The sequence below is a fragment of the Elgaria multicarinata genome, chromosome 6 (assembly GCF_023053635.1).
Source record: "Elgaria multicarinata webbii isolate HBS135686 ecotype San Diego chromosome 6, rElgMul1.1.pri, whole genome shotgun sequence".
NCBI lineage: Eukaryota > Metazoa > Chordata > Lepidosauria > Squamata > Anguidae > Elgaria > Elgaria multicarinata.
Window position 1 is genome coordinate 12,338,021 of NC_086176.1, and position 22,264 is coordinate 12,360,284.

The window sequence follows — 22,264 nt, forward strand, 5'->3', positions numbered from 1 at the left end:
GAGAGAGACTTCATCCAACCTAGATCTTTAGTTGGGATCTCTGCGCTACATGGGCGAGGCTTATTAAGTCCAAGAATAAATCCATTCAAGCAGATGGTTCCATGCCAAAGCTTTCACCTTGGTAACTCTATGCTATAAAAGTCTAGGCAGAAAAAAGTCCAAGAGTAGGGATCAAGCCCACCCTGGTGGTGTGCTGGGCTGATGACAAGAAATATACACAATTCACAGCAACAAGAGAGTTCAAAGTCTGTGAAAAAGCATCATAGTACTTTTCATGACAAATCCTTAGCAATCCAAAGTTCTAATTAGAAAGAGTCCATGTGCAGAGGCTCAGACAATGATAGATCTAAACAGAAGTTTTCGGGCTATGAAGATGAGATGCTCCTAGCAAAGGCTTGTCGCCTGTGCATCAGTTTAAAAGAGGAAACCGTGACAGTAAGACACGTCCTCCATACCTCCTGACAAACAAGGGCTTTTGACCTTTCAGCAAGGCCCCTGTCCAAATAGGGTGTTACTGCTCAGCCCTTCAGTGATGTTGCTTCCACCTGTGTAACCCTTCTGTAAACCCCACCCCACTTCTTTTAGGTTCTCACTGAGAGCTTTCGGCCTCCCTCCTTGTCAAGGCTAACTCTGCAGGTGGATGCGTGAAGCAACGCCTGACTTGCTTTGCTTTGCTGTGGGAACGTTGACAGAGAAACTCACAAAGATTATGACATTCCACAGGCTGAATAGGCCCAAGCCCTTCTAGACTACTAAGGCCCACTGAAGCTGCACCCTGACAGCTGGCACGGGTCAGATGTTGGAGTGGTATCTCCCACCTCGGATCCAGGAATCTAAACTACCCTGTGGCTTCCAGACTGTCTAGGCCAAACGTTTGCTCTCTGAATCAAGCATCACCATCATGCTTTTTTTCCTCATCATTCCCAATTGATTTCATGGGGGCAGGAAGTGTCTAATTATTAATCCTTGAAAGTTGTTTTGGGAGCCTTTTGTGTGAAGAACAAGGTAAAATGCTTTGAATGAATCACTGACTAAATGAATTTTGACACCTTAAAGTTTGGAAGGATAAACAATCACCTCCTATAATACAATAGATTCAGACTCTAGCAAACGCTTTCAATATTTGAACAGGTAGTATATAGACACTACTTGCAAATGGATACCTATATGAATATTTGGTCTGCTTTTGTTGAAGTTTATGTAGAATTCTTAGCCACATTTCATGTTGATGCATTGAAATTTAAATATAATCCATGCAGCTACATTTTCCTTATTTTTGTTTTCTTTTGTTGAGCTGCTGCTAATCAGTGTAGACAGTATTGAGCTAGATGGACGAATGATGTGACTAAGCATAAGGCAGCTTGTTATGTTCCTGTGAGACCGCAAAGGCACCATGGCCAGGAGGTCAAACAGAAGTCCCTTAACACCACCTCCTGGGACCTGCCCTTGATGTAGGACCAGAACTACTGTAAAACTGCCTTCTAGCCCTATCAATTGATCCAGAAGGTACAATGGTCAATGCTGTTGAAAACTACTGAGAGGTCCAGCAGGACCAGATGGTGGGCATACTCCCCCTCTCTAGTTCCTGATATAGGTTGTTCAGTGTGATCAAGACAATTTTATTTCCAAAACCCAAGTCAGAACCTAGGTTAAAATGGTTCAATATAATCAGCAGCATCCAGGAAAGCCTGGAGTTGGGCTGCCACTACCCAGTTAAAAGCCATGAACAATACTGGTAAATTTGAGACAGGGCTGATAATTTTCTAAAATAGTCGGATCCAGAGAGGGTTTCTTAACAAAGGTCTTACAACTGCTTCCTTTAACACAGTTGGTCATCCTCTCTCTACTCATAGTCAAATTACTGGGGGGTAGGCAGAAAGGGTCCTGCCTCCTTACATTTTTTTTTATGACCCTTTTACCTATTGTTTTAAAAGGATAAAATGGGTAAGCAATGAGGTGGTCCGCATGCAATAATCTGTCCCTGGACACCTTGCTTGGTGCTGGCCAAGGTGCCTTACCCTCCCACTAGGTTCAAAGGAGTTGTTTAGTGTGTTAGGGCTTAGAGCTGTCCTTAGTTTTTACTAAGTGTTTTGGGCATATTACTTGTTCTTGGGGGCTGTCTATATGCTCTGGCATTCCCAGGCGGAAGGCAACCTCTCATTGTAGCCGGGGGAGGGGGAGGACCTGGCAAGCCTAATGGCCGCTGGAAAGTCTGCACTGCCTCCCTCCAGGTAGTATATTACTTGCAGTCTTGCCACTCCAGCAATTTTGTGGAGTTTGGCGGCAGAGCAGCGTTAACTCAGCACTGAGAATTGCAGCCATCTTGTGGTGGTGTCCAGGATTGTTTTTCAAATTGCCAAATGTGCCCATGATTCAGAAAGGTTGCCTGCCCCTGGATTAAAAGGTGCGTGCAGTTTGGCTAAAATTGAGGAGAGTTTGGCTAAAATTGGGAATGAGACTTTTGAATTTCAGTGAGGATCCTCTCTCTTTCTTCCTATCATTCAGGCACTGTAAGCCCCTCACACGCCTTATAGCACAACAAGCAATACATGGTAAATTCAGCAAATATTTGGCATCAAATTTGCCATGCAGAAACAGATTTAGCCATCATCCACATGGGGGACCATAATATTTTAATTGGCCTTGAGTTCTAAAACATCTGCCCAATTAAGGAGATTGCAAAATCTTTTCTAATGCTGTAGTTCTTTGGACTATGCACACCAAGACCTTGTATTCATATACTTGCAGGACTTGGTAACAAAATGCCCTTTATCACTTGTCACGGTGGGAAGTTAATAACTCCTGTTTCTGAACTTGCTGGAGAGTTGGTAAAGTGTTTGAATGAGGACACTGACAAGTGTCTGTTCAACACTTAAAAAGGAGAGTATTACATTGCCAAATATTCTCCCACACACACACACTCTTTTGCACCTATTCACTCCCTTTGACAGCTGAAATATACAAGGAAATTGACAAGGCTAGGCTACATCTATCAGACCTCCAAATGTGTGCTGCTGTGCACTGCAAAGGAACGGGAAAATAATTATTAAAAATTATGAATGTATTTGCATATTCTGTAAACACAAAAGGTTGGATCCTAGAACTATATGCACAAGATGCCTCCACTAAATTTTGGACAGTTTTCTCTCATCCAGGGATTCCCTGTACCCCTTTACATCCTTTCTGGAGGAGGGGTCCTCTGACCCTTTAAAGCATTGTGGCGAGGGGTTACATAGGTCTACAGTGGATAAGGGGTGGGAAAGTCTACTTCTGCAAGCTTCATTCTGCAAGATCAAATTTAAAGTCTTCTCCTTAAACTCAAAATGTTTTCCAGTTATTACTGCTTTTTTGTAACAGTTATTAATCCTTGTGAAGATAGATTGTGATGACTAGTAAAACAAATGTACATAATTCGTTTTCATTACAAACAAATCACTTATAAAATATTGTTAATGGAAATATTGTGCATAATATACTTTAGTTAATCTTACTACTTTTAAACTCTTAGGTTACTGCTTCATTGATGACAACCACAAAGATACATGAAAAAGAAGCTAACAGAGACTTGAGGTATAAATCAATAAAACAATAAACAAATAAAAGTCTGTTAGACCTAATATTTTGCTTTCATACCTTCATTTGAGTCTTGCTAGCATAAGAGTGTTGTGGGTCAGGCCTTGGTTGTTCTAATCATCTCTGAGGATGGGGGTCCTTTTACACGAAAAGGTGTTTTCATTTATCATGTACAAAAGTCCAAAGTAGGAAGTCCATGCTCATCACTTGATCTGCAGCATTGTGGTGACTTGTCAGTGTCAGTCAGCTGTCATGAATCAGGTAGTATTTTCATATCATGGCCAGCTGAATTGAGATAATAAATAGAGTAGTAACTGACTCACTGAGAGAAGGTGTTATGCCAAGTTTAAATGAAGCACTGTTTATACCTCTATTTGATAAAGCCATCTTTTCTGCAAAATTAATAATTCTCCAATCTTAATTATTGTGCAGTTTCAAATATGCTTTTCACTGGGCAACATGTTCAAGCATTTGGCTAGTGGTGCAGTTTCGGTTATTTCTGGATTATGTGGATTAGCTGGATCCCTTTTAGTCTGGTTTCAGATCTGGTTTTGGAACTAAAACAACCTTGGCCACCCTGGTTGAGGACCTTCACCATTAACTGTTAATGGAAATGCATCTCTTTTGGTTTTCTTTTTCCTGGATTCCCAAGCAGCTTTCGGTACCATAAACCATATTGCTGGTGTGCCTGGCCTATTTGGGACTCAGAGGCTCTTGTTTTGTAGTTGTTATTTTCTGGCAAGATGGTCTTGCAGGACTGCTGCTTTATCCATTGGTCTTTGACGTCCTGCATGGTCCCAACTCTACATTATGTCCCATGTTGCATGCCATCCCCATTCTCAATAGGCAGCTTCCGTCAGCACAATCAGAGGCTGTTCTGTGATGTCTGAACCAGGACACTATAGGTTAACTATAAGTTGTTAGGTTAACTTTGGGTCATTTACTGTAACTCACCCGTCATGGATCACCCTCTAATTGGGTTGATTAGAGTTGAATATTGAAAATGGCATCATCATGCAACCGTAGCAAATTGTGGGTTAATTAATCCACAATTTGTCCTTCTTCAGATTTGAATGGAGGTAATGGAGGATCTGAACTATTGCCTGGGAGCAGTGAGGGATTAGAAGGATGCTAATAAACTGAAGCTTAATCTTGAGAAAATGTAGGCACTGCTGGTTGCTGGACCAGCAAAACAAGCATTATGTGAACAGGCTTGTTTTGTACTTCTCCTTAAGAACCAGCTCTGCAGTTTGGGGTTGCTTTTTGTTGGTTCCTGGTTGGCCACTGTGTGAACAGAGTACTAGATGGACCCTCAGTCTGATCCAGCATGGCACTTTTTATGTTCTTAACCTATATGCTCCGGTCCTGACTCAGGCCAGAAGCTGTACATTTATGCAGCTTTGGTTGCTGTGCCCATTCCTCAAAAAGGCAGATCGCCTTGGTCACATCCAGATTAGATTACTGCAATGTGCAATGGGTTGTTCAGAAATATTAGTTTGTGCAGCAGCCTGGTTGCTAATTAGGCCCCACTATTTTGATCACATACCAAATAAAAACTAGGCCAAAATGTAAAGATCTAGATATATATGAATCTTTAGGGTTGTAAAAAAAAATGAGCAGGATTAAATGTTAGATACTGCTTTTCAATCACGATGTTGCTTATCTTTCTGTTTGGGATAGCAAATACTGATTATATTTTGAAACCTCATAATTGTTTTACACAGAAAATTACATTTTACAATTTAATTTATTTGGTGAATTTTGATTTGTAATATGTTTAAATAATTTGCTGATTTAAGAGTTCTCATGGCACCTGGCTTTTTTGTTAAATTGGGACTTGGGACTCTTCAAATGGACTTAGAAAAGTAACAGCCTCCCCTGTTTTTTAAAAGTTGTTCCTGCATAAAACTTTTCTTGACAATGCAATGGTACTCAAATGTAAGACCAACTATTTTCAGTGAAATTTATTGTTAAATAAGTGTGCATAGCACCTCAGCCTTAGTAAAGCCATTTTCTCAGGCTATCTCAGTGAGGATGGATTTCTGTTTGTTTCTTTATTCTTGAACAGTCAAATGTTGAATTTTAATAAACCCTCACGTTCTTGTGAGTTTTGTATTTCTTGTATGGAAGAAACAGTGTTGTTTTGGGGAAGCTAATCAGGTAGTATCTGGCCTTTACCAAATCTAAAGTTTTTGCAGCTTTTTAATTTTTGGACAGCTCTTCAGGCTATCTTGTTTTTGCTAAATTGCCTTTTACTTGTTTGTGGCCTTTGTGTGTTACACCCCTGGATTCTGAACCTCTGCAGAACTCTGTTTGAGAACATGTTAAAAGCGAAGACAGCATTTTGTAAACAAACAAACCCAAAAACAAAAACCCCAACCCCATCCTTCTGTGCACACATAATAGCTGTGGTCCTGCTCTTCCCACTCAGTTTTTTCAACTGTTGCAGCATCAGGGAGGTCCTTTGTTTTCATCTGAGGAGACTGAGCTGAGTAGCCCCGCTTACTACTTTTGCTTTCTGTTATCTTCTTTCCTCTCTAATTTTTCCTTTAGCATTTTGTGTTGTATTTTTTATTTCGTATCTGCCTTCAGGCATCTTGTTGCTTTAGGACATTTAATGTTTGAAGCTCTCTTCTGCAAGTGTTATTGTGGGAACAATAAGCACCTTAGCGACAGGCACTTACTTTACCTACTTTATTTGGGAGAGAATCATAAGTTGGATTTCTGCTCTTCTAGTCAGACTTTCATTAAGTAGGCTTGTCAAAATCACTTTAAGTGCTGCTTTCAGAGCAAGCCCTTAAGACGGAGCAGGTATCTTTTAGACCTCCGGAAGTTTTGGCCTACAACTCCCATCAGCCCTCACCATTGGCTATGCTGAGTTGGACTGATGGGAGTTGTGGCCCTCCAGATGTTTTGGCGACAGACACTGGAGCTAGGGTTCTGCCACCAACAGCCCAGTCTGCTGTTTCTTGCACATAACCTTTGGAAATATCCTTATTGGCTCGCCTAAGGCCCCACCACACTTTCCATCTGCTGTTATGGACTCAGTCTTGCCACAGCCACCTCTATATTTGGTAACAGTTTTTCCAGTATTAACATAGGGCATGGCTAGACGAGGTGGGTGGAGGGGGATGATCTTGCGATATCGTATAGCGAGATTCTCCCCCTCAGTCTACACGTGGTACATAACGTCCTGGGAGGAAGAGGATGTCATGCCCAACATTTTTTTTTAATCGAAGAACGCTTCTGCACAGAAGTTTTTTTTCTTTTCAAAAAACAAAATCCTGCTCACTCCACCCTACCCCCGATGGGCACAGAGCTCCTCAGGAGCTCCACGGCCCATGCCCAGTTCCCAGCGCCTTGCGGATAGTTGCGAGGAGCTGGGATGAAAACAGGATGCCCGGCCACACCTACCATGGTCTCGGGATCATCCCAAGACCGTGGGGGGAAATGTGATTAAAGGGTATGGCAATATCCCAGGGCAAGAGAGGGATCATCCCTCCCTGCCCCCGGGATTCCCTGTGCATCATGTGGATGCACAAAGATGATCCCTGGGATATCCCTTGGTCTAGACATGCCCATAGACTCAAAAAAGAAATCCAAAGAGCCTCAGCAGGCTGTGACATCACCCATTGGGCCATTAGGAGCTAATGAACCAACCATGTCAATACCACCTCTGAAGTCTGTTCTAACTTTGACAGTGCCATCTGGACTATTTATTTATTTATTTATTTAATTACATTTATATACCGCCCCACAGCCGAAGCTCTATCACTTTTTACTGTCACCCCTATCACTGCTTTACAAAGTACACCAAGCTTTGGTATAGATTATCCGGTCTCTGAGGATGAGATCCCAGTCCTATGACTGGCTTCAACAAGGACCTTCTCTTGTATCAAATTTGCAGAAGCAGATATCTGGGCTTCAGTTTCCCAGTCTTCTGCCACAGTTCTCCTAGTGTTAGCCTCCTGATACATGCTGGGGATCTCAGTACTCATACTATTTGAGGGGTTCTGATTATTTTTACTCTGATCAATGTAGATAGAGCCACCTTGTCATCAGTACTCTTGCTCCCTATTTTTCTCCTTGGACCATAGATCACCTAAACAAAGGGTGTGGTGGGGGTCTGTGGCCCTGCAGATGTTGTTGGATTCCAGCTGCCATCAACCACAGCCAAGGTTGCCAGTAATCACGAATGATGGGAGCAATATGTAAATGGCAGGAATATATGAAAAGCCGCAGGTTCCCCACTCTGATTAGGCCACAGTAGTGGGGTTCAGCTTGTCATTCTGTTTGAGAAGATATATGATTTTGTTATCCATATCTAGCAGGAACTAGGACCATACTGTGCATTATAACCAGCATTGATCTTCATCTTCCTGGTGCCACTACACCTCTTATTATCACAGGACTACAGTAACAGTGTTGAGACTACTTGAGACTGATACTGTGGACTCCTGACAGTAACAGCAGCATTCTTCTGTTCATATTCCCACAGTTTGCATGGTGGAGAGAGCTTTGGGGATCCATTCTGTACATTAAGTTGTCATTCACCTTGAAACACAGGCAACTATAGTACTGACAATGTTGCCTCCCCCTTTAGTATCAAATCTGACTGTAGTTTCATCTTCTGTGACACCGATAATGGTACCATCTCATTCAGTTCTAATGATGACTTCAATTCCAGGGACATCTATAGCACCAGATTAACAGTACAGTCAACATATCACTTGGTGGTGATCATGATTTATTTATATAGCACCATCAGTGTACATTACTTCATCTTGGTGTGTTGATACCAATAACACTGGTTATCAACACAGTTGGTGCTGCTGGGTATGGCTATGTCCTTGGTGAAGTGGTTCAAGGTACACCCATTCTCAGATCTGAGGGGTTACCAATCTGAGTTTGTTTCTCTTTCCTCTGTCATTGGGCCCACATCATCACTAGATGCAGCAGTTGGAGACCAAAACCTACTATCCAAGAGACCATATTTGAAGCAGGATTTGAGAATGTGATCTCATGGCCTGGAGATTTGAACAGCTGCTACCAGCAATTAAGGATCCTGTGTTCCAGCTGGTTCACTCAAAGGTTCTCCACCCCAGCCCATGCTTCATGCTCTCTTATAAGGCATCTTGACAGAAATCATTAACCATGCCTCCTACCTTCAAGAGTTGAAATTATCTACAGCAGGGGTGGACAACAAGCAGCCCCCCAATTCTTTTGTCTTGTTTGCAAGCTAATTTTGACTCTTTGGAGACTCCATAGAAACTCTAGATGCCATAGTTTTTAAAATTATTCTCCCCCCCATATGTTGGAACTTGTGTGGGTATGAGTGGCATGGGGGGCTTCAGTGGTGTGGGCAAAATGCCCATACCTCTGGAAGATGCCCACCCTGACCCTACAGGATCAGGGGAAGGATAGTGATTTCTTGCTCCGTCATCCGGTTCTAAATTCCATCATTGTGAAAGCGTCCCAGTGCAAATCCAGACACAGTTTCATGTTACCCCAGTGGATAGGGAACGATGTATCCTGAAAGCCATGGGGCAGAAATTGTGTTCTACAGCTGCAGGTTTATTATTTATTTTTATTTGCTTTTATATTTATTTCCCACCCTTTTTCCTCTCTCAAGGAACCCAAAGCAGCATACACGATTCTCCTCTTCATATTATCCTTCAGGATTGCTAATTATCAGTCTTGCATGTCTCATTACCAGCACATCTAAAGTGTCTGTTTTTCTGAAAACCTGCAAGACGATAAGAAAAAAAAATGCTACAATGTTTTACAGTGCAGCATCACAACTGGCCAAACAGATCAACATAGACTACATTGTGGACTGTGGGTCTGAAGCTATGATACAATAGTTTTCAGGAGGTATGCAAGGCTGTTTATTGCATGCCTCATTCAAGAACTTCAGACATACATTTAGGATTTACCTTTTGACAGGGAGTCTATTTTTAGTACAAAAATTGTTAGTACCCTGGAGAGAGTACAAAATAGTAAAATGACAGTCCATGGAATTGGCTTGATGACACAGCAATCCTTTAGATCAGTGGTTCCCAAAGGGGGCGGTGGGATTGAATTGGGGGGGGCATTAAGAGGCAAAGGGACGGCAGGGGGTGCTAACAAGCAAAGGGGCGGCAGGGGGCGCTCAAGGTGGTCTCTCCAGAAGGTCCTAAAACCCAGGGACCGAGCAGGAGAGAGCACCAAATTCAGCTGCTCTCCCCACACTGCTCCTGCTCAGGAAGGACTTTCTCACTCACGCAGCCGCTCTCTCCTCCTATCTCAAGCCCACAGCGGCCCCACCAGAAGCAGGGGTTGGGGGAAGCGTCCACAGAAGGCAGCAGAGCAGGAAACAGTGGTGAATTCAGCTGCTCTGCCCCCCACTCTTCTCCTGCCTAGGAGGGCTCAGGGCTTCTTTCCTATTGCAGCCACCTGCTCCCTCCCTCGGCCAGAGATGCTCCCTCCTACATGCTGCCCCAGCAGACCTCTCACAATAGTTGCTGCACGAGGTGGGAGCAGCAGCCCTGCAGTGGAGAGGAAGGAGCACGTGGAGGGCGGCGGTGGCTGGGTGGGGAGCAGGACTGCTTATGCTGCTGCAAGGTATCACCAGGTTCCCTTCCCCCATCAGGAGTTGCAGATTGGGGCCATCTCCCCTCTGAGCTGCTGCCCTCCTGTCCTAATCAGCCCGGCAGCTATTGTGAGGCTTGGGGGGAGGGGGGTTTGGAGAGCGAGAGAGATGCTGTGTGTCTGTGTGTGTGCTCCCACCCCCCCAAAAAATCTGGACTACAATAGGATTGGGAGAGAAAAGAAAAAGGGGAGGGAGAGAGAATTGCAATTCCTCAGGTTCTTCCTGGTTAAAGAGGTTTCAGCAGCAGCTTTTTCCAGAATGCTTGCTGAAACCATTCCTATCTGCCCTTGCTTATTTCAAGGTGTCCAACCCCCTTTTTTTAAGCGTTCTTTTGGTAAACATGGTATGTGTGTATCTTGTGTCACCATAAAAACAGAGCTGCAGCACAATCCTAAGTGTGTCTACTCAGAAGTAAGCCCCACTGAGATCAATAGAACTTACTCTGAGGTAAATGCATAGGATTCCGCCTGAAAACGAAGCAAGGGTGAAGAAAAGCCAGGAGAAAATGAATTGTAGAAATAGAATAGCAAGGTAACTGTGGGATACTTAACCATATTTAAAGACAGTAAGTACAGTAAAATTCGTGCCCCTCTACTTCAGTCCCAGCCAAGTTTTCCATAGGAAAACTCTGTGCCAGGTGGCAGATAATTATTTTTAAATTTTAATTAAAATACATTATCTTTTCCTATAACAAAATGGTGCTTATTCCTAAGTAAGTGTGTTCCACTGAAGAAGGAAATCCTATTTGATTCCTGTATTCATGCTAGTGTGACATGATAAGTTAAAGGCACAATTTTATGCATGTTTAGACAGAAAAAAAGTCCTTCAACTCCTAGAATTCCCTCTAAATGGGAAGCACCCACCCCAGGCTTGCCGAGGGAGGGAAAAGAGAGCGAACGCCTCTGTTTGCAGCCAGCATGGCAGGGCACACCAATTGGATTTTGAATAAAGTATTCAATTAATTGTTGTTGTTTTGAATTTTATTGTTATTATCTTCCTTAGTGGGTCGTTGAAAACCGCTATTCTGAATAATGATTTTTATAGTGTAGGGTAGCTGGGCATGAGTTTGTGGAATCAAGGGGGCGGTGACCTGAAAAAGTTTGGGAACCACTGCTCTAGCTCTACTCCATGGAGCATCATCAAGTAGACAGTTGCATGCTTAATCTGTTAATTTGTTTAATTTGTTTTTAACTGTGTATATTTATTGTTTTATACTGTATGTTTTTGTCTGTACGCCGCCCTGAGATCTTGGTGATATAGGGCAGGATATAAATATTTTTAATAAATAAATGCTTGTCCTGCCAGTCCTCAACCCAGGGTTTCAAGAAATTGTTTCTGGCTGGCCGATTACAGGATCCACACCCTATGCCTCCACCAAGCCTATTCAAGTGAGTCAATAAGAGTTGTGGCCAATTATTATCCCAGCTATGCTTCTGTGTCTCTTTGTTCTCGCCAGCCGGACCCAGTTAAGTGCTGCCCACGCAAATACAATAGATACATCAAGAAACACATGCCCCCAAAAAACAAAACTGAACACCACAACCAGCTTCACTGGAGCAGAGGCCAGCATCTGATGTTCCTTCCTACCACCGGTGGTGGTGGTGGTGGTGGTGGGGCCTTCAAGTGGAATGGGGCCTAATGTTCCCTTTGCCTGCTCTTATCTCCCTCACTCCTTCAAGGGTAGTTGATGTCATATCCCTGGGGGTGGAGCAGGCCCTGATGTTTTCTTTGCCTGCTCCTGTCTCCCTTGCTGCTGCTTCCTTCCACAACAGTTAGGCCTGTTCATTTGTTACAACATCCTAAAGAAGGGTTATGCCATTTCTTCTCAATGGCTTGTGAAATGGGTAGTTATTACGATCCAACTCTGCTATGAGTTAGCTGCTTTGTTATCCTTGAAAACTGTTTGAAAATTACAGGTAGTGCAAAATGTGGCAGCCAGATAGTTTGGTGTGCACTTTTCGAAACCATATGTCACTGGTCTTGAACCAACTGCACTGGCTTTGAATTTGTTTCTGAGCCCAATTCAGAATGCTGGGTTTTACCCTTCCTCCCACCTTCTGTCCCTGGTAGTAGTACTTGTATGGCATGTATCCTGCGTTTTCTTCATAGATCATTGGTAGTCTCAGAACTGAGCAGAAAAACGGGATCTTGCCCCTTGAGCATGCACAGTAGAGTGGGGTTGGGTTTGCATCGAAAAGGTGTCTGCTTTTAGAATGTTCCCAGAGGCACAGGCGCAGAACCCATAAGTGTGAATGCATAGATGACCACTTGAAGAAGTACAGTTACAGGTAAGTAACCTGTCCTTCAGTATTTATTTTTTTAGTTAGCTGCTTAAATTATATCTGCTAAGTTCCATTTTTTAAAAAAACCTCTTCATGAGGGATAAACATTAGTTCTGTGCAAATGGTCTCTACATTCTGTGAAGGATTAAGATTCCCTTCTTGCTGTTGGACATAGCTTTTTGAATAGTACTTATACATGTAAGCTTGATCTCCTTACATGTAATACAAACACACAGTCCATCTGGAGACATAAAGATGGTACAGATCAGGCTTATACATGTTGATTTTTATTTAAGCATGCTGACCAATGCCCAGATATTTGGTGGACTGAGAACAGCTGATTCCTCTCTGACCAAAATATGCACTCTTGAGACAGTTGTAAAATAAGAGGTGCTGTTGCAAACATATATTAGTATTCAGATACAGTACATCACAAGATTATAAATATGGATCAAGCCAATGTTTAGAAACAGATACATAAATGTAATTTATATTGCTATCTCTTGGAGTAAAGTCCCAAATACAAATATTCTGATGTTACAAAGGTTACTTAAAATATGGTAAAAAAAATTGATTTGATTTTTGTTTTGCAGAAAGAGTGGAAAATATAATTTCCCAAAAGACAAAGAACTACAATCAAGCATTTTAACAGATAACACCTGGAATAAAAACATTAAGGTTTTGACAGAGAGGTCACCAATCTCACCTTTCAAATGTATTCCATCTTCACCAAATGCCTCCAGTTCAAGTTTCATTAATTCAGACACATTAGCAAGTCAGAAAAATCTAGCAAATATAAAAGACTTCAACAAGAGCAGCAGGAGCTGTCAGAGTGTAAAAGAAAATGACCAGGAATATTTTGCATCCTATGATAGAGGCAAATGTGTTTCCGTATCTTCAATGACATTTCAGTCACCACAAAGATCTCTTGAAGATACTTTAAGCTCATTGGAAAAATTAGATGGTGATAGTTTTCTGTTGCACACACTAAATAAGCACCATGACTTAACATCAGATGTTTTAGGAAATGATTCAGATTTAATGCCTGAATATAGCACAGCCAGGAGGTTATCTCCAAAACCTGATAGAGATGTTGAAAAATCTGAGATTCCCAAATCAGATTCTCCAGTGATGACAGAATTAAATGAGACCATGGAATTGGAGTGTTTGAACTGTGAGCCATCTTTCAATGAAAATTCCGAAAGAACTGCTGAATGTTCTGCTTCCAGTCAAAACGAGTATCTTGGAGAAACATCTCAGATGCAGAGTTCTGTGCACACATGCAGGACAGTGTATCCTGATTACTCTTGTTATTTCTATCAAACTGACAGCAATTCTCACTCAGTAACGCAGACATATCAAGAATTCAAGTCCTATCAAATGCATCCGCTGACTCCTGGCATATCTACAGCTGCAAGCATGGTGAATAATGCACAATCCAGTATGTTTTATTCACAGACTTTCAGCCATTTTGGTATTAGGGAATCACAAGGATTTAACTTTGCCCAGGCCTATCCAGCACACAGTTATTTCAATTCTACAGTGGCCTTTCCATTCAGTTATCAGCAGCAGTCTTCGTGGTACACAGATCAGGCTTTGGCACAAGATCCTTTTCTGTATCCTTATAATATTGGCTCGTGAAACTGAGGTTCTACAGTAAGTGTTAATATTTCCATTTTTTTCTTTTCTTTTGGTAACTTTTGTTACTTGGCTGTTCGTGTACCTCTAACTGGTTAAAACAAAATCCAGTTATGCCACATTGGTATGACTCAGGACAAGATCAGATGCTTGAAATTCTGTCTTAAGGATCAACAAATAGTGTTACCTACTCATGTGAAGTAGGTAACACTGAGCTAATGCATTCCAAGCTACAATGGCCAATCCCCAGCAGCTATTCATATGCTCACAGAAGCACATTTTCCAGCAGCTTGAATGTATATGTATTGCTGCTCAGAAGTAGCACTGTACCATGGACAGCCTGAGACATTTTTTCATGTAGCCGCCCTGTATGGAGGAATTTTAAGTATCTGAACCAGCCCTTTAGATGTGAGCTGGAAACTGGAAACCAGTTACTACCCTTATTGTTTTCTGCTGTTCTTAGGTTTTATGCCTTTATTTTAAAGATAGGGCGGGGAAACTACATATTACAAGAACACAGGGTTTTCTACTATGGATTTGTCTCCCTGTGCTAATGAGGAGGGGGAAGTATTTACAGGGGAGTATCAGAGGGTTCTTAACACTTCTCCTGTCCCCTAGTTGTCCGCTGCAGATACCCCTTGTCTGTTTTAACCCTCTTTTCCACAGTGGAGCTCTAGAGTCACAAATAAGCCTGAATGGAGGGAATGGGTGTGCCTGGCTAACAAATGTTGGGAGTTCTAGGACCTTTTTCTGTCTAAACATGCATAGGATTGTGTCCTAAGAGACTTGTGGAACTCTTACAGTGGCTCACGTGTATTGTAGCCTTACTAGTGCAAAAGATTGTGATGTTATAGAAGGAATAAATACTGTTACTTTAATTACAATTTTTAAAACTCTTAAAGTTTGTTTTTCTTTATTTGCAGGTGCCTGGCAGCAGTCATCGCTTTATCCTGGAACAAGTCATTTTGTCCAATATTTTTTTCCTATAATGTATCTTTGATGTTTCCATTAAAATATTTATTTATTTATACTTGCTTGGATGACTTCGAGATTGCTGCCTATTATTTTCAACTGTGATTAAAACTTAAAAGACAGCCAAATCCATATATTTCAGAGATATTAGTGATGAATACTGTGCCATGTATTTAAATCTGCACAATATTACACAACTGAAGTAAGGTTGGAAAGCTTAATCGGAAACATAATAGAAATATCAGTGGCTTCAGACTGGCAAGCTTGTCAATCAGACGCATGCTTTCAAGTCCCATTTGATTTTAGCGGGATTCAATAAATGATGATAAACCCTTAAGGCTTTATCATCCAGCTTCTTTAGCCAACATTCTGGGTTTGTTTTGATTCTTATGTTTTAACTGATTCACAAACCAGTAAACCTGGACTTCTTAAATGTCAACAAATTTGGTCTTATTCAATCCACCTAAATTCAGACTACTTAACTCCAGGTTGCACAACTTGTTTCTGGGTGCAGATTGCCTTCTTTGTGTTTGGTTTTGTCATTCAGGATTCTTGTTATTCCTTCTGTTTTAAAATCCAGATTATGTTTTGCTTTAAAGGCCACATGTCATGTAAACTAATTGTGATACATTATTACATGTTTCTGTAGTTGTTTTTTGTATACTGTTAAGTGAACACTCAAGCATTTCAAGTAATCTCTTTAGTTCAGCCTTCCCCAACTTGGTGCCCAATGGATGTGTTGGACTACAGCTCCCAGCTAGGGGATGCTGAGAGTTGTAGTTCATGACATCTTGAGGGAACCAGGTCACAAAAGTCTACTGTAATTAATCTAGACATATCTACATAATGTTAACCTTTTGGGTTTTGTCCATTGTAAATAATGGTTTAGAATAAAAAGATCTTAATGGGCTAGAATGATGTTGTGTCCTTAATCTGAATGTTTCAGTTTACAGGAATGACATTTAATCCCAACTGTTGAGATTTGTCAATCATTGCTATAAAATCTGGGGCAAAGATTTTCAGTGGGGAGCGGTATATAAATATTCTAAATAAATAAATAAAATACTGGGATTCTGACCAGTTTACAAATCTGTACAAAGATCTGGCCTCTCTTCTGGTATCTTAGAAGGGTTGAGAATAAATTGGCTGGAGTGACCCTCCCAAAAATTTGAGGAAGATTTTCTAGGAGAAAAATGCAAGTTGGCTACCTCCAAACACTTTTTTCTCTGACGAGTCAAAGAAATGTGTGTTTGATGTCTAAATAGCGGTATTTGGAGTCAAGGACTCTTTTTGTGGAGATAACATTTCCATTGAGAATTCAACTACCTTTATTTTGAACTTTTTAAAATTACTGTTTCATTAATACATTCAATATGCAGAGTGACCCAGAACAAAATTTTTTTACAATCTATAAATGTAGAGAAATATCAAGTTATAACTCAATGTGAATGGGCTTCTGGTAGCATAAATGCATGATATGTAATTTATTAAAAGTGGAACTTTTAACACCTCATAGCTATTACCTCAAGAAATTGGGGCCAGTTTATAATAGCTATTAGAAGGCTTGCCACTCTTTGGCATCCAGGTTACAATTTAAACCAGCCTCCTTCAACCTTATGCTCTCCAAGTATGTTGGACTACAGCTGCCACCATCCCCAGCCAGCGCATGTCAGGTTGACTGGCATATCTGGAGGGCACTGTGTTGGAGTAGGCTGGCTTACTGTGGAGAAGCCCTCATATCAAAATAGGTTAAAACAGTATGGGAAAAGTGGGTGAGTACAGGTACAATTTTCCTAGAGGATCTCCTTACACCAACAGACACCTTTGAAATCTTTTGACAGAATATGAGAAGAGTATGGACTGCCATATAGTGCCATCTGGCAATATTTGCACTGCATCACAAATCAGCCCTGATGTAAGGAACAGCGGCTCCATCAGTTTTGCTACAGTTCTTCCACACTTAGGAAAGTGCACATGTTCACCCATTCATTTCTCAGAAAAGATTTGCAGATGAAACTTGGTGGATCCGTCAACAAGGGAATAGTGAACTTAAATATTTTGTATTGTATTCTTTATAATTATATTGTATTTATACATTTAACCATTTGTATGGCATTTTAGGCTTTTAGCTGTTTGCAGTCCACCCAGAGAACATTAGAACGTAAGAACATAAGTGCCATGCTGGATCAAACCAAGGGTCCATCTAGTCCTGCACTCTGTTCACACAGTGGACAACCAGCCACCGGCCAGGGATGAACAAGCAGGACATGGCGCAACAGTGCCCTCCCACCCATGTTCCCCAGCAACTGGTGCATACAGGCTTACTCCCTGGAATACTGGAGATAGCACCCAACCATCAGGGCTAGTAGCCATTCATAGCTTTTGCCTCCAGGAATTTATCCAACCCCCTTTTGAAGCTATCCAGATTGGTGGCCATCACTACATCTTGTAGTGAGTTCCATAATTTAACTATACGCTGTGTGAAGAAGTACTTCCTTTTATTTGTCCTGGATCTCCCACCAATCAGTTTCATGGGATGACCCCGGGTTTAGTATTTTGAGAGGGAGAAAAACGTCTCCCTGTCCACATTATCCAAACCATGCATAATTTTGTACACCTCTATCATGTCTCCCCTTAGTCTCCTTTTTTCCAAGCTAAACAATCCCAGTTGGTGTAACCTTCCCTCGTAGGGGAGATGCTCCAGCCCCTTAATAATTTTAGTTGCTCTTTTCTACACTTTTTTCCAGCTATTTTAGGTGTGGTGACCAGAACTGTACACAGTATTCTAAGGGTGGTCGTACCATAGATTTGTATAAGGGCAGTATGATATTGGCCATTTTATTCACAATCCCTTTTCTTATAATGCCTAACATGGAGTTTGCCTCGCACACTGGGTGGACATTTTCATTGAGCTGTCCTCCACAATCCCACGATCTCTTTCTTGTTCGGTCACCGCCAGCGCAGATCCCATTAGGTTAAACTTGAAGTTGGGTTTTTTTTGCCCCAATGTGCATCACCTTACACTTGCTTACATTGAACCACATCTGCCATTTGGATGCCCACTCTCCCAGCTTGGAGAGATTCCTTTGGAGCGCTTCACAATCCCTTTGTGTTTTAACCCCCCTTAAATAATTTAGTGTCAGCAAACTTGGACACTTCACTGCTCACTCCTAATTCCAGATCATTTATGAACAAGTTGAAAAGAATTGGTCCCAATACCAATCCCTGTGGGACTCCACTATTTACTTCGCTCCATCGGGAGAATTGACCATTTATTCCTACTCTCTGCTTTCTGTTTTTGAACCAGTTACTGATCCATAAGAGGACCTCTCCTCTTATTCCATGTTTACTGAGTTTATTCTAGAGTCTTTGGTGGGGGACTTTATCGAAAGCCTTTTGGAAATCCAAAAAAACTATGTCCACCGGATCACCCTGTCTACATGTTAGTTGACACTCTCAAAGAATTCTAATAGATTAGTGAGACAGGACTTGCCTTTGTGGAAGCCATGTTGATGCTTTTTCAGCAGGACCTGCCCTTCTATATGCTTACTAAATTTGTCTTTAATAATGCTTGGATATTTAATAACATTGGTTATTGGCGGAATTAAAATATGTCCCCACCCCCACATATAGTCACTATAATGAAAGCAGCATTAGCAGCCCATAAATCATTCTCAGGCCTGAGACTTGAGTTAATTCAACAAATAGTGGTCTTTCAGATCCACTATACCTCTATCAATTTTTATGCTTTGGGTGTGACATCATCAGACAGTTGGTAGCACTATGGAAAACTTGGGGTTGACGCTTCATCTCTTCTGGAGCTGCGCTATAGTTGCACCTTTTCTGTGCGATGTGCTGACTTTCAGTTGCATTGGCCTGCATTTGATGCAAATCCCACCTGGTACAAGTGCTCCTGGCCTATATACTACATAGTTGGTTTTACAAATATTTATTTGTTGAATTGAATTGTATATTGCCTAACACCCTTGGAGTAGTTTAAAACTAAATAACAATGAAGAAACAAAAATAATACAATCTTAAACACATTTTTAAAAATACTAAAAACATTGAGGACTCCGCAGTAAAATTAATAATCAACAGATTAAAGATTCCTGCGTAAAGAGGAAGGCCTTAACTTGACATGTAATTTATGCAATGAAGATGCTAAGCGAATCTAGGAAGGACATTCCATAGACATTCCACTGCAGAGAAGGCTGTTTGGTGGTGGCACTTAGTCCTTGAAGGCTACACAATTGGTGTAGTGCACACAGAACTGCAGTATTATGTTCAAAACGCCCAGTCCTAGTAAGCAGCCTCACTGCTCTTCTCAGAAACATCTTCAGAGATCGCGCCATTGCAATAATCCAGGTGGAAGATTATCAGTGCATGGATAACTAGCCAGGCTATCTTTGTCCAGCTGGTTCATCAGCCAAAACTGATACGTTATTTTGTGCCACTGAAGCAGCTTGGGCCTTAAGTGACAGATTGAACCTATAAACATCTCTGCTCCTTCTGGGATTGTGCAAACCCATTCAGAGCAGGTAGAATTCCACTTAACTGGACAGATGAACCATTTACTAACATAACTGGATTGAATCTCATTTGATTGGTTTTTACCTAGCTATTACCAAGTCGGATCACCGGTTCAGGACAGTCACTGCCTCACCTGCATTTGATGAAAAGGAGAGGTGGAGTTGGCTGTCATCTGCATATTGACTCTTGCCACTGGACAACTACTCCCAGGATTTTCATGTAGATGTTAAAAATAAGGGGGGTTCAAAATAGAGCCCTGAGGGAAGCCACAAAAGAACCTTCACAAGGCAGAACTAAAATAATGCCCTAGCCTCTGCATTTTATTAAAGAATAAAGAAAATTTAACACATATGCAAAACATTTATTTATTAAATATATTGCCTGTGGTGATACCACCTTTCTGTCCCTTAGGTATGTCTGCGTTTGTATGTCTAGTGAGTGTGGAACGTTTGACTGAGTGGGTGTGGCTGATGATGCGGTGAGAGAGGGGGACGGAGGAGTATAAATAGTTTGGCTGAGGAGATTGTGAGTTAGTTTTTAGTAGGGAGTTAAGGGAGTTAGGGTTTGTTTAGTTTGGAGTGTCCAGTGGTGTGAAGGGTGAATGGAGATAAAATCTTAAAAGACTAAAGATTACTGTTTTGATTAGAACTAGTAGATTAAGCAGGTTAACTTGCATTTAAAGTAACAGATCTGTTAAACAAAAATAAACATTTTGTTTTGTTACCTCAAACCACGTGTCTGCTTGGCTTTATCACCTGCTCTACAGTTACTATCATAAACGCCATATATCTTTCAGCTTATTACATACACAGTAAAACCTTTCCAGATTCTAGCCTTTACCCTCTTATATGAGGAAAAAGTTGTGTTTTACCCTACTCTCAGATTGTTCAAGTGGTAGTGCTTGGCTTGAGAAGGATGTGCTAGGCAAGGCCTTCGGTATAAGGTTGGTGCCATCTCACCACCCCATAGCCAAAGCTCTCTGGGTGGTTTACAAAAGTTAAAAACTGAACATTAAAAAGTATACAAAATTTAAAACCAGCCAAAGATAAGACAAACTTACAAATCTAGCAGCTGTATGGTTACTACTCATATTCTATTGGAAAAGATCATTTAGATGACACCAAAAAAATAGAAGTGGGTGTTATCAGCATACTTGTGACACCTTGCCTTGAATATCCTAATGACCTTTCCCAATAGCTTTATATCAATATTAAATAACATGGAGGACATGATAGTGCCTTGTGGCACCCCATAGTTCAACTGCCATGGGGCTGAGGCACAGTCCTACGTTATTCTCTTGAACTGAGCCTGCAAGTAAGTCAAACCACGGTAGAAATGCCTTCAATTTCTAACTCACAGAGGGGGTTCAGGGGGATACTGTGGTTAATGATATTAAAGGTTGCGGAAAGATCAAGAAGAAATAACAGGGTCACACTCCCCCTATCTCTCCTTATGAAAGTTATCCATTGGGGCAAGTCCATCTCAAAACAGACTGGACTGGATCCAGATAATGAATTTCATTCAAGAGTGCCTATAGCTGAGACATCACTGCTCTCTCAAGCACCTTACCCAGAAAGGAGGTACTACAGCACATTAAAAACAATGGAAGATGTTAAAACTACTTAAAATGGCATTGGAACATGTAAACATTCTGGGTTAAGAAGTCCTCATTCGTGCTGCAAAGATAGCAGAGTCAGTACCAGGCTTATCTTGCTAGGGAAGAGATTCTAAAGTTGGGGCCAACATCAAAAAGGTCCATCTTGATTAATTTTCCACCAGTATATGGGTCCTTAAACAAAAGTCATTTGGTTTCAAATTCAATTACTATCTTACATAAAAATATGGTAGTGTAACACTTCATACTTTTTTGTTTTAAACTGAAGCTTCAGCAGTGCAGAAAATCTTGAAATTTCAAAGAAGTCGAAAGCTTGAGGTTTGGGCAGCTTGGGAAGGGAAAAGGGAGAGGGATGAGGCAAAGAGGAGGTTCATACATATGTCCCACACTATGACACAGTGTGTGTGCACATGTAATAATGCTTACTGCTGTGAGGTCTTAAGAGTGTTGGGCCAATGGAAGGATAGGCCTAGAATGTTGGGGAAAGGACTGAAGAAAAATCAGGTTGTGATGGAGGAGGAGGAGGAAGAGAAGCTGAGAAATAGTTGAAAGGACACCAGAGGGAGAAGAGAGAGAAAACTTTCATCACATGTTTTTGAACTCAAACTTCACAAAGTGGTAAATATAAATATTTTAAATAACTATTCCCCCCCCCACACACACACTTTTGCCCATTTATTTGTAGTACATTTATTTTAAAAGTGTAAAGATCAAGTTGCAAGAGAAATAGATATTTAAACATTTTTATCCAATCAATTTCAAGACTACTAGCCCCCCTCCCCCCGTGACGACACGCGATTTGCACTAGTATTACAGATTGTGGTTCGTTTGTTTTAATTTGGATGATTTAATCAGACCAGTGTATAGTTTTATTGGGAAAGGGATTGAAGCACTTTCAACTAGTCTGCTTTTTCATTTGCAGTTTATATTTCTTACGTTGGTAGCCTTGAGTTTAGAAAGGTGGAATAAAAATCATGCATAAGATTGGGTTGTAAAGCTGCACTCCAAGATATGCTAGGC

General features: G+C 41.2%; 1 protein-coding gene across 1 annotated transcript in view; it reads left to right on the forward strand.

Annotated features, from left to right (window-relative positions):
• The window catches only part of TEX15 (testis expressed 15, meiosis and synapsis associated), a 50,843-nt gene extending 36,716 nt beyond the window's left edge, over positions 1-14,127 (forward strand). The window contains exons 8-9 of the mRNA XM_063128443.1: positions 3,509-3,570; positions 13,080-14,127. Of these exons, the coding sequence (XP_062984513.1) occupies positions 3,509-3,570; positions 13,080-14,127 (1,110 nt within the window). The remainder of the gene's footprint in view (positions 1-3,508; positions 3,571-13,079) is intronic.
• Positions 14,128-22,264: the final 8,137 nt, after the last annotated feature.